The 13,248-nt window shown below is 42.6% G+C and overlaps 1 protein-coding gene across 5 annotated transcripts in view; it reads right to left on the reverse strand.

The window, feature by feature from the left end:
• Positions 1-13,248, reverse strand: part of LOC133224180 (cadherin-4) — a 454,909-nt gene that overhangs the window by 92,852 nt on the left and 348,809 nt on the right. For all 5 annotated transcript variants that reach the window (XM_061375491.1, XM_061375490.1, XM_061375494.1 and 2 more), the window contains 2 exons: positions 8,395-8,550; positions 784-928 (listed from right to left, as the gene is read on the reverse strand). In XM_061375491.1, the coding sequence (XP_061231475.1) occupies positions 784-928; positions 8,395-8,550 (301 nt within the window). The remainder of the gene's footprint in view (positions 1-783; positions 929-8,394; positions 8,551-13,248) is intronic.

Below are 13,248 nucleotides of genomic sequence, written 5' to 3' on the forward strand. Positions count from 1 at the left end.
TATGCTCAGCAATAAGCTAAAACAACCCTGCTACCAATATTGGAAACTGCAGGGTTACACTGCACTTAAATAATAAATCAACAATATAGTTGAAAAGAAAACATGAAAGACCCTTATAACTGTATTTTTCCAAGAATATAAACACGGTCATGTAAAAATCATCACTTGTATTCTGCGTATAGCTTACTCCCTCACTAATTTTTTACCCACAAATTGTTTTCCCCCATTTCTCTCTCCATAAGAAAGTCCATGGGGTGGAGGGTGAATCAACTATTTCAGCAGGAACATTCCCACTTCAACAGGTTTGCATCTGGCCCCAGATAAGAAAGGATTATCTTCACACCTTCACAGAGACCTATTTGGATACTAAGTCTGCAAATGATGAGATTAAGTATCATAGAGGCAGATATTCAGCATTTCGGGCACAAGGTCAGGGAACGGCCACTGCCAGGTTGGCTGTCAGCACTTTCTAGTTAAACTAACAACCCTGTACACATGAGAATGGCAACACAGAGCATTACTCTACAAAACTGCTGCTTTTGCAAATTCCACATCTAGGAAGGTACCAGCAGGATCCAGGTTCACTCTAACCCCAGTCCACACTTTCTCTGCATCTAGAGAAAGATACTAGCTAGATTGTTCTCACCTCCATCAGCCTTCAACAAAGAGCTAGCAACAGCAAACCTCTCCTGCATTCCCTCTGTCACAAGAGGAGGTGAAGCCACCATACCAGATTAATGTTGGAATGCTTGTGAAACTTTTAAGACTTTTTTTCAACTGTACCTGGTTTAGAGCCTTCATCAACAGATCCATTATAGACTTGGTTTATAAACTCTGGTCTGTTGTCATTCATATCAATCACATAGATGTACAGGTCAATAGGATTCTCCACCTTGTTTCCATTCATATCCACCGCATGAGCCCGGAGCTGGGAATAAGCACAGTGAAAGCACAGTATCAGCAATCGGATTTGTTGCAGAATGAGAGACTGTGTTTTGTAAGAATTGACTTCACCTCATAAATACTTCCTCAAAATTGAACTGAGTGAGTATCTAATTCCAGCAGAAAGCAATGACATGGCTTCCATTTTTGACTCCACACACAGTTTTTCCAAGGATTAACACAATACTGAGATAGTATTTTACAATAGCAACTGTTAGTGGAAATGCTTTCAAACTGGTGCAGTGCTGTTAACCCCCCCCTCCCCCCCACTGCTAATAGACCACTACATTTTCATTTTTAAGATGTGGTGAACCTTGTCTGACAATCTGAAAAACAACTTTTGCTTAGTTCCAAACACACTGAGGAAATGAATTTGACTTGAAGAAGTTTCTTACGGGAACCTGCAGCCTTCCATAACCACAATAACAGGGATGAGTAAATGAAGAGATTTCACAGACATTAGTATTGTTGATTGCTTAATCACAGTCTCTAGGAACAGCAACAGCTATGGACCCCACTGCTCTATGCGTCAAAGAACACAGAAAAGTCCCTTTCCTTCAAATGATGTGAGCCCCTGAAATATTTTTCTCAGGCTTGACTAAAATATCCAGTGATGAAACATTAGAATAACTGGAGCCACAGTGTTAAGCCCCTCAGTTAAACTGGAGCTGCGGCTTTATCTTATTAGCAATAACCATCAGTAATGATGCTCGAAAACAAGAGCATCTGTTTTCGGAACAAAAGGGACAGATACAGCATGTCAAAATGAGTAATTAATAAAACAAAGCAATCAACAATAGTCTGGAACAATCAGTAATCAGGTGAAAAAAATTGATAGCTCTCTCATTAAAGGGAACAGATGGCGACTGTAAATGGAGTGCACTGAATGGAGCTGAGGATGTCGGCTTCAGAGAACAACTCAGACAAGCGAGGAAAGGGCTGCATGGCCTCTGGCTATGGCTGGGCAGCCGAGAGGCATCGCCCGATGTGAGCACTGCAGATTTCATTTGTCATTCCTTGTCATTTCAGCACCTGTGAGTGTTGCTGAGCCTCCGCACTGCCACCTCAATCGGGGACAGTAGGGTGACATCCTGCAAGGCTGGCGGGAGGAAAGGTGAAGACTTCAGAGGATGTTAGCTTGGTGCAAAGGCTGGCTGGATGAGCGGGGCTGAGGCACAGAGGACACACCAGCTCCAGCCTCCAGAGGGATCAAGGCCTCTGGTCCCTCCCAGCAGCAATCTGGTCCATCGGGCTGCTGCCAGGAGTCGGAGCTCCTGTGCCAAGGAGGGCTCCAGCTCCTCTGATGCATGACAAATAAATGTGCTAATTGCATTAGCACTGGTTTCCGTCTTCCGCTCTCACTGTGCCCGTGATTGATGCCACTCTCTCCTTCATCTACGGTGTTCAGAAGTCCAGAGCTTAACAAAAGAAACTGCACACTCTTAGGGTGGGCTGGATTAACATTTAATCAAGCAAAGGGAACAAACCTCTATGTTAAATGATCAGAAGAAAAACACTGCTTTTTAAAAGGAAGTTAAGCACCACTTTCTCTTTAAAGACTGAAGAAGTCTGGCTTTGTTTTCCATACTTGATGCATAATTTGTATTTCACGACCTGTAATGCTCTTAATACCTGCATTTCTTGCCTGCATACAAACTGCTTCAGCTCTCACCTGTTGAGCTACCTCTCATCACGTCAGATGGAGCAATTCAGTAACTTTACCAGTCAGAGGTCAGACTGCCTTTGGAAAAAAAAAAAAAGGAATTCGGAGCTAAAATTAAAGTTATTATCTTCAAACTGAGGCAGCACAGGGCTCTCTCTTGCTGCATTTCCAGCAGCAGGAATGGTTCTATTCAGAGATAAAGAAGAGAGCAAAGCTGGTATCTCCCCCCTCAGATCTGACTCTCCCCCTGCAAATTTTTAATTACATTTGAAAGCTTTTGTTTGAAAGCTCCAGGAGTAAGGGATTTCTCAGCAATGCAGATCTATCTGCTTGTTGCACTCACCCAAACACATGTACCCACAAACACATTGCTGCCTTCAGTCAAGGAAAAAGAAGATTCAATAAGCAAAATGAAGAATCTCATCAAACCTGCGGTGACATGCAAAAGCGTCACCTCTGCCCCCAACACAGCACGTAGGCTGAGCTCTACGGGAGGACAGTGCCTGGGCACACAGGCACTGGTGTCCTGGCTAAAGGCTTTTGGGCAGCGAGGAGGATGGTGCCCACTCCCCAGGCCCAGCCAGCAGACCCTGTGCCTTTACTTCCTGCACCGCGCTGGTAGCTGGGTGTACATAGCTGCACTTCTCTGCCCTCCAACGCAGGTGTTTTTGCCGTTCTTTCTTCACACCCCTCTTCCCTCTCCTGCTGCTCCTTTTCTGATTGGTATCAATGAACTTTTCTTCTTTTTATCTCTTGTGCTTCCTGGCATGAATTTTCTCTATTGGTATTTTAGCAACTCTCATGTGCCAATGCCTCCCTACCCTTCCACAACACGTTGCTCCTCTGTGGGCAGTGCCAACCGCACCAGAGGGAAAAGAGGCTTGAGCCAGATGGTCGAATCTCAACTCGGCTCAATGGGAGCTCTTCCTTGTTAGAGACAATTCCTCATTAGAGACCATTCCCAGCAGAGAGAGAAAGGAAGAAGGGACTCCAGCGGAGCAATCTGTCCACTAGATAACTAGTTCTATCTCCAAGGCAGATCAGATGTTACATTTGGTGTCCCTGCCCATGGCAAGGTGGTTGGAACTAGATGATTATTAAGATCCCTTCCAACCCAAGCCATTCTGTGATTCTATGATTTCCCTTCCTTAATTCACCTTCTCCCCTGTTCTCCTGCCGTATTCTTTAAATTAATGAGGCATCCTCAAACTGGACAACATACTTTGTTCTGGAGTCATTCTTCAGATGTCGAGACAGGGCTCATTTGTGCAAGGGACAGTCTGAGTTTGTGGTGCTTCATGGCCCAGGCCTGTGACCAAGAGGGTGTTTGGGTGGTAATGATGGATGGGATGAAAAGCAGATGCATATGAAGGCACAAAAAGTGATGGCTCTGCTCCGTCAGACACACGCAACATTTAGAGTTGGAAAAACCACGAGTGTAAAGGCTGGTGAGCACAAGTTGGGCCACAGGACACATGCCAGACACAGGTCATGCACAAGTATTTAAATGGAAGCTGGTGCCTAGCTGGAGACATAGTTAGGAAGCATTTATAAAGTTGGTTTGAAATATTTACATTGTCCCCAAGAGGAAAAACATGACGGGAGTAGAGAAGGAGGGAGAACATGACAGGAGTAGAGAAGGAATACACAAAATGAAATTAAATACCTTGCAGAGGATTTGGAAAAATACAAGTAGCTGGTTAATCTCTAGCTGGTGCATTGCTGAGCTTACACCAGCCAAGGAGCTGCTTGACCTGATTCAACAAATATTGCTTAAAAGTATGACAATCAATGCTATCATATTCAGCAGCAGCTACCACAGGACTCTGAGGTTTTTTTACTGAAATTTCCAGTATAAACATAGCTGTTGGCATAGAAATGATTCAGTATCATGATTATTGATTACACTGGAGGCTGGTGGTATCTGAAGGTAGTTAGTCAAAGTCAACACAGTGAATTGTGTTAAATATGAGTATTACTTCAGCACTAATACTACTAATACAAATATACACTATCAATCAGTGACAGAGCCTCTAAGCAATAAGCATACAATGTCATGCCTAATTTGTGTGCTCTTAATTGTGATTAAAAGTTCAAATTAGAGTATTGTGACACAAATGGCTGGCATTACTCACTAGAACTGAGTTCAAAATTCTGGAATTAACTCTTGTATCTCTTAATTTCTAGTAAATGTTTTTGTCTTCTTGCACTTCAAACAGCCTATTACCCTCCTTCTGCAGCCATTACTGAGATGGTATTTCATCAGTCTGATGCTGAAGGTATACACGTGTCTGGGTTAGGACTTCCTTCAAACTTGCCCCATAATGGACATTACATGAGTACCATAAGCAACAACTACTTACTTATATTGATGTCTTTTGAAAATGAAGCTTGAAGAAAGTCTTGGAAAACCTGCCAGTTTACTATGCCTTTTACTTGCCAGGACTAACTGCAGCTTAATATGAAGCTGGTGTCTAGATCAGAAAAGACATTCAGAGTCACTAATTCCGTCAGCAGCACAAACGGGATTTTGGGAACACAGCTAAGTAAGGCTAAGAGAACTCATGCATATTAAATATTACTACCTGCTGAAACTTATTTGGCATTCAAGAAACATTAAGGGCTGGCTACAATGGGAAATGCAACAACACATGCCTGCTGCACTGAGACGGTAGCAGGATGGGGGCGAGCAAGCTCATGCTTGTGCTGGAAGCATGCTCCAAGGCTGCATCCCCAGACACTAAAGATGCTGGAGCAGCTCCCACAGCATCAGTCAATGCAACACGTGCAGTTCTGCACCACAACATGGTGTTGGGTAAGTGGCTGCAAAGCCCTTCTCATTTCTCTTTGCTCGTACTTGCAGCTGACTCTGCATCTGGGATGTCTGCAAGGTCCCTGGGGAGTTTGTACTCAGTCTGTAGTGCAGCCGAGAAAACAGATGAGGCTAAAATACAGCTGAACTTGTGATTGCTCCTACTGCCAATTGTGCTGGGAGGTTAATGCAGGAATGCCAGCACACACTGCACCTGGGCAGGCACTGCAAGTCCCAGAGGCATATACATCTCTGCATATATCGTGCTTGGAATGATCCCCCCTAAAAGTTCAAGAATGATCTTGAAAACAGGGGAAGTTCTGCTACAGAACTCCTGATCCAATTAGAATAAATCTGCTTCACCTTAGGGAAAAAGGTAAATTTCATCAGACAAATGGCTTGCTAAAGGCAGGGGGAGTTAAAACACTAGCATTTTAAGAATGGTAGTCCTGAAGCAATACAGATAATTATGCATAAGAAAATATGTGTTGAAGATGTGGGAGTTAATGAAACAGAACTCTTTGTATGTAGCCTCACAAACACTTGCAAATTCTTCTTTTCTTTTTTTCCTTTTTTTATATAATTAGTTTTTAGATTACCTGGGAATGAAAACAGCAAGGACAACACAGTGACATAGATGCTGGGAAGACTTCATTCTGGTTAGGACTGCAGAAAATCTGAAGTTCAATAGACGCATCTATCTTCAGCCAAAACAGCAGGCCCATATCAGAAAAGAAGCTCATGTCTTACTGGGTAAAAGGACAGTTCCACTGACATCCTCTACCCCAGCTGAAGAGTTAGGCTACTAATCCAAGGTAAAGAAATCTCCCACAGTGGATGTCAAACCAATTTATGAATGGCCAAGCTCTACAGTTCAGATCCAAGCCTACACCTCAGTCACTTGTCTTCCATTACTCTGTATAAGTCTGGTTCCAAGTTTGTCTTTCCTTTCAGTTAGATACTCAGCTATGAAGTGGCATAATTTCCTTACCTTTCCAAAACTTGCAACAACCAACACTTTGGACACTCTTCTTTCTGGAAGCTGGCCTAATTTTTCCAATCCCTAGGATGGTTCATTGCTACTGTAAGTTTCTGCACCAGTGAGTCACTTTATTTTTGTGAATGGTATATTTATAAATGTTTTATGAAGGGTTTTCAAATAAACAGTTGCTGGTTCAATAAATCATCAGTCCATTGCTACTGAGGCTGAAGGATCTAAAGGTTGTTTTAAATGTTCCCCATCACCTTCTACTGTTCTGCTAATAAAATGCTCTATCACTCACTATAGTCCTGTCTATAAGGTCTCACAACATACTTATCAGTTACTCTATAAGCTATGTTTTCCTGTAACCTTCAGAGAGTGAGTATGCTTATTTACATATGGATGTCACTGGTTCAAGGTTTCTGTAAAGAACAGAAAAGACTGGAAGTCCTGCAGTGCATATGAGGCACACTTATCCAGCCACCCCTGCCAAGACAAGAATTAAGTTTACTGAATTCACTGTAACCACAAGGTTAAGTTTGTTATTAGGGAACACACGATTTGTTATTATGGAGGACAGTATCTTTTTCATCTTACGTTTTTGACTGAGAGTGTCTCATAGTAGAAATCACAGTGGCTCCATCAGAAGTGTTGAGTATTGTATTACTGACTACACTGTTATAATAACCTGGCACTGCTGAAATAATATCAACAGTGGTGAGATGACACGCGCTGTGTCTCAAACATTCCTTTTTCAAAACAACTTCTCTTCATATTTTCCTAGGCACAACAAGCAAAATAATTGTTCTTCCTCACAGAAGATAAAATAATTTTCCTTCAGATCTTCTTTTACCCAGGGGAAATCTCTTTTTCCACCCAACTAAAGAGGTAATCTATTTTCTTTATCCTTCCACCACAGTCCAGGAGCAGTGTCAACATGGGTAACTGGATACCTGATAAAGCTGTCAGAATGTGCATCTCTGACAGTGCAGTTAGGAACATGGTGTCACTGGAAGTGACCCGTACCTCTTCATTGACATTAGAGCATCCCTGGGAACGGTTATTACGATGTCCATAGATGTGGCTAATGCTGATACAAAGCAATTCATGAAACAACCTTTCACAACTACTCCAGGAGAGAGCTAAAGCATAGATGCAGGAAATGTTTGAGATTTTGCAGGGCTAGCATGCAAAGTACAACATATTTTTTTAGCAATCTGCAGGACTGTACCTGCTGTGCAATTAGGCTGTGCAATATAGGGGCTAGGATTTATATCAAAACATAATGGCCAATTACACTCTAAATATTCTGCAGGTAGAGCATTTTATGAACTAGCATGAGGTGCTGCTTTTGAGTGTAATTAATCTTAATTAATTTCCTCATATTTAATATTAGCCTATCTGCATACTTAAAAACCTATCTGACACACCCCCATCATACTGCCTGAACATCTCCGAGTGATTTAAAATGAAAAATGGCTATACCAATTATTGCCTGTTTAACTGCAGTAAATGATTCTTAAATCAGTATTTTCTCAAGGCATGCTAACACAGAGATTGGCTTCTCATAGTTTTGGGGGGTTTGGTCTGCACATAAACTTGCATGGATTTAAAAAGCAGTGTGAAGTTGTACCACTTTAAAGAAATGACTCCGCCTTTGTGTCTGAAAAGGACATCAGTTTAATGCCAATTTGCACTGGTTTGGCTGATTTAGCAGGTTACATTAACGGAAAGCAGAAACAAAGCCAGCATCTCCATAAACACACCCAATTGCTCCAGCAGAGTGAGACAGAGACTCGCACTGTCAGTTAAGCCCAAGCACCCCTGTGCAGTCAGCTCCTCAGGTCTGCTGACACAGGGAGCCCGTCCAAACTGCGATCTGGGCTCTGACGTTTAACAAAAACCCTAGTCTTCTCAGAGCTGCGTGTCCCTCCTTGAACCCAGCAATGCTGCCACAGTTTCGCTGTGAGCTTGTGAACCCAGTTTTATGCTTACATGGTAGGAAGCTCTTTCTTCTCTGTCCATTGGGCGAGTCACATACATCCTGCCAGACACAGGGTCAATGCTGAAGACTTCCATTGGCGGCTGGTCGGCTCCCACTCCAGTGATGCTGTATCTGATATGGATCTCTTTGTCCTTATCAGAACGAATCTGGATGAAATAACAAAGACAGCAATCGATAACTTTGGGACAAAAGCCATATGGATGTTTAAACAGCTTTAAAGATCTGAGCCTGAAAGCTGCATAAATGTAATGCTGCTGTCAACTTTGACAAGTGAGCTGTATGGCAAAGAATTGGTGAAAAGCCAGGAAAAGTATATTCCACATATTTTAAACTATTTTTTCTCTTCTTTTATTCATGACAATTTTCTAGGAACCACTGAAATTCTGACTCTTTGTCTTAGGATGGGGAAGAACCTATATGCACAAAGAAATCCTGTTCAGATGTTCTTGAAACCCTAGGCTCCTTATAGTGTCCAAACTGTTCAGCCATACCCGGAGTCTCCCAGGCATTAATCACTTCTGAAAATGCTGTCTGCAAGATCCCACATCCTCTTTCTCAGTCCCTGTGACTGCACACAAATACTCCCATTAAATTTGGAGAACTGGGGCTGTTTGCTCCCTCTTTGTCCAAATCTGCTGGCTTGACAAGGCCAGGAATGTCAGGGTGGGATGGTACCACTTCCTGTGGCTATTTGTTGAGGAAAAGCGTTCTTGGCACATTGCTTTTGAAACCCCTTCCCTCCCATATTTTGAGAACACCACCACAAACGGAATACAGCACGATGAGTTACATGAACCTTGGATACAGAGTGCAGAAAATAAAACAGGGAGGTTAATACGTTGTCCTAGCAACCCTGACTATCTCTTTAAACCCAAATTTAATTTTCCGATCAAATGCTGAAAGAAGTTCTTGCAACAGCATGACTATTCCTGAAAGTGCAAGGTACAAATAAATTACCACCCCCCGCACCATCACAAACTGTCTTGGCAGTGTAAAAGCGACGTGCATAAATTTTTCCCCAATGGGTCTATGAATACAACAAAGTAGTGGGAAGATAATAGAAACCTTGCATGTTAGCATCTCTGCTACAACAGCTTGGAGGAGTCCGAGTGGCCTCAGTGGGATGCAGGAGGCTCCTGCAATCCCCAGACAGCCCCAATTTGGGGAGTGAAGGTCATTTCCCAAGAGAAGAGGAGGCTTTGCTTTGTTGGGCAAAGGAATTGGGATGGGACTGTGGGCTGCTCTCGCACTCCTCCTGTACGTGACCTACAGCTATTTCTTCCTCTCCTGACGCGGGAGGCTGACAAGATACTGAATGTGTTGGTGCAGAATAATATCAGATCCCCTGGCTTTGTGAATCTCCTTTGATGCCTTTGTCCTGATCATTACCAAGTTTGTCCACTGTGTTCTTTGTACTGCCTCCACCAAATAGTCTGTTCCTGTTAACAGCTAATAATGTCAGTTATTACTAGACACTGCCGGGATTGATTCGTGCTGCACCTACACTTCTGGAGCTGAAGGTCAGGGAATAGAGACAGTTTCATCTGTCTTTTCTCTACAGGATTCACTGCTTGTTAGGCTGTTAGTACCAAGAAAAACAGATTGGACTTACACTGGTATAATCACTTAAAAGAGGTACTGGGGACACTGTGAAAGTGCCCTCATGATGCACACAATGGTTTATACAGGTTTTTGTGGGGCCCAGGGGATATTTGTAATAGGGACCCAAGTAGACACGAATGAATCCAATTTTCATTAGCAAATCTGTGGGTGAATAACAGTATATTAAAATCAAGCTTTGCTTGTACAACTGTGCTTTAATGATGGCAACTGACTCACCAGCTCAATAACTGAAGTCCACAGTCCCCATTTCAGAAAGTCAGCTTTCACCCTGCCAGGCGGAAAGCGCTGAAAGTTGAATTCAGTGAATGTCTGTGGCAAATGCACAGATCAAGTCAGGGAGCTCAAGTTCTAACCCACCCTGAACACACTTGTAGCTAGGCCTAAGGTTAAGTGAAAATGTAGGAAGCCACTGCTGGACCTCCAGGTTTGAACCGGTCTGGGGTTCCCATCTTAGAAAGCGTAACATGGGACACACAGTTGTGGGTCTGTCTCTATCACTGTGTGTCTGCACAGCTCCAAAGGACCTATAATATGTCAGGATAAAACCAGTCCTCCATCCTTAACAAAGTTTTTCCTTAACAAAGGTGGAAGAAAAGGAGAAAGAAAGCAAACCCAAGGTCTCTGGTCACTGAAGCACAGGAGCTGGGAGGGTCTCATCAGCCCCAAGCCCCAGCCGGGCTTAACTGTGGCGGTAATGAGCACAAGCACGAAACAGCACACCCGTTTCTCTTTAAGGAACTAAAATGGAAGCAGTTTTAACCTGAATCACAGAAGGAGAGAGCCTCTTACTTCATGGACATTTTTCTGCTCTATTTCCTGTTGCATATAGTACTCAGATCCCATTGTGATAGAAGCATTAGAAATGCATAGAGAGGGACAGGAACAGGGAAAAGGAGGCTGGATTTAAATATTCAGTGCTAACGGCACTATATTTTATTTTCAGGAAATGCAAATAAACAGAAGCTCTCTAAGAAAGCTGTGTACAGTTTAATAAAGTGTATGCTACAGGATGTCCTTGCAGCACTTTTATTAGCATTAATAGGGTCTAAGCTGTCTGTATGTAAATCATTACAGATCTAGGAAATGAATTATATCATAAGACCCACACAAGTCATACTAAGAAAAATACATGAGCTAATTATACTGCATTGAGCAAAACAAAGACAGGCAGAAATACGTTGCAAATATTCAGCAATGGCTCATTATTTGTTGTTAATTGCCATCATACTACAATGGTTTGCCCCTTGCCTGTACTTAATTCTGCTTCCAGTAAGAATACAACGATGTGAAGTGTTCAGAAAAAAACATATAAGGAGTAGCACTTGTCATCGAAAGTTGCAAAGACCACTGACAATGAAGCACAGAACGTAATAGAACTTTACTACCAGTGAGATATTCATCACACAAAGGCACATGCTTTTGATATTAGAACATGCAATTTTAGCACTCTAATGAGATTTTAAAAAAAAAGGTGTTGTTTTATTTTTTTTTTTTCCCGGTAATCCTGCAACATTTTGACCAAAAATTTCATTTGCATAATTCCCAGCGTGCAATTTAGTAAATCTTGTTGAGAAGTTAAGAACATTATCTGAATACAATGTAAGGTTTACTTCTTTTGTTGAAACCATTCCTGGAGCAGTTTACCATAATAATAGTAATATTAAGAATAACCCCCTCCTCGCAATTCCCCAGGAGCTCACTAGATCAGGAGAAAAGAATTACTGGTTGGAGAATTTTCTGGTTCAGCAGAGTTGTTTTTCCTTCCTTTATGTCTGGGAAGTGAGAAGATGGTATCGTACCCATATTATACGGGCAAAATAGACATGCTTTTTAAAATTCATTTATCTTTCCTTTTAGAAAGCAGACAAGAGGTATGCAGGGTTCTGGGTTTCAGAACAGATGGCAGAAGAACAGTTTTCCTTAGCTGCATTCATACATTTTTTACTTGAAGAGCCCTTGGACCCTTGAGCCAAGCATGGTACAACACTGTGTATGGTGTGCAGGATAAATGATGATGGCTGATGACTGTTGTAAGAGGAATTTGCTCGTAGAGCAGCTTTTATTCTCTTAAAAACACCTCTGGGACAGAGCTTTGAGTGGATTTTACACTGGTGAGGGAAAGTGTCCCAGATCAAAAGACAATTTATGGTGGAAGGTGTGACCCCCTGATCCTATCTCCTGAACACAGGTGAAATTTTCCAGGCAGGAGGGATGCTAAGTATTCTCACATATGCTGACAACATGCAAATGGACCATCTGGGAACTGCAGGACTGGCCACCAAAGACACAGAGGGAACCTGCAGCAGAGCTGGGCACTGAACTTGAATTACCAGATCTCCCCTTGGCTGTGGCAAGCAGGGACACAGCAGCCTTGCAGCCCAACAGTGAAGTGGGGGGCTATAGAGAAGCCTGAGCTCAAAGCATCAATGCACCATCCACAACAGAGCACAAAGGCTGCAGTCAACATTTGAAGTTCGGAACCAGAACACCAGGAGTCTGACTCAAGCTTTCAGTTCTTTAGCGTAATCCCAGGAGCAGGAGAAATCGGTGTGATTTCACAGATGGGTATTTTCCACTGCAGATTCTGATATAATAACTAAAATGTGTGAAGATGAACACTGCAACTCTTGAAGTAATACACGGCTAAGCCCTTCAGAGCTGGCTTTCTCCTTTGTAGCAATGCCACATTTAGATGGACTTGAAAATCAGTCCGTGCTTCTGACACAGGACTGCATCCCACTTTTACAGGTAAAACCTTATGGTTCTTGTGCCTCCACAGGATTTACTGGGTAGCTAAGCTGTTTGCACAAGTTTTACTGGTAAGTAAAGTTTCAATTTATGAGTTCCTCTGAGGAACCAGATTTTATCATTCTGTTTTGCTCCTGTTGATCCATACCTTTCACGTGCTCATAGCACTTCCATTTCCCACTGCTGGGCTTTGAATTTACAAGCCCTCTTATCCTAGCAAATAAGAACCACCAAAGATCTCCAACTCTCCTGTGCCAGGAGCAGAGGCAATGCAGACTATGGAAAGCCATACAGTCAGCAGATTGGAGGCCACCAGCAAGTCCATAAATTACACAGGTAAAGTGGCCCAATGGAGATTGTTTAGATATCAGTGAAGGAAATGCCTGGAAGCCTAGGGAGACTGAGTGTGTAATAACAGGTTGAACAGACAAGGACATCTCAGCCTACAGAAGAGAAGATGGGACTGTAACAAC

Source organism: Neopsephotus bourkii, unplaced genomic scaffold, assembly GCF_033783945.1.
Source record: "Neopsephotus bourkii isolate Nb327-2 ecotype Australia unplaced genomic scaffold, CSIRO-AGI_Nbou_v1 NB_1663, whole genome shotgun sequence".
Classification (NCBI taxonomy): domain Eukaryota; kingdom Metazoa; phylum Chordata; class Aves; order Psittaciformes; family Psittacidae; genus Neopsephotus; species Neopsephotus bourkii.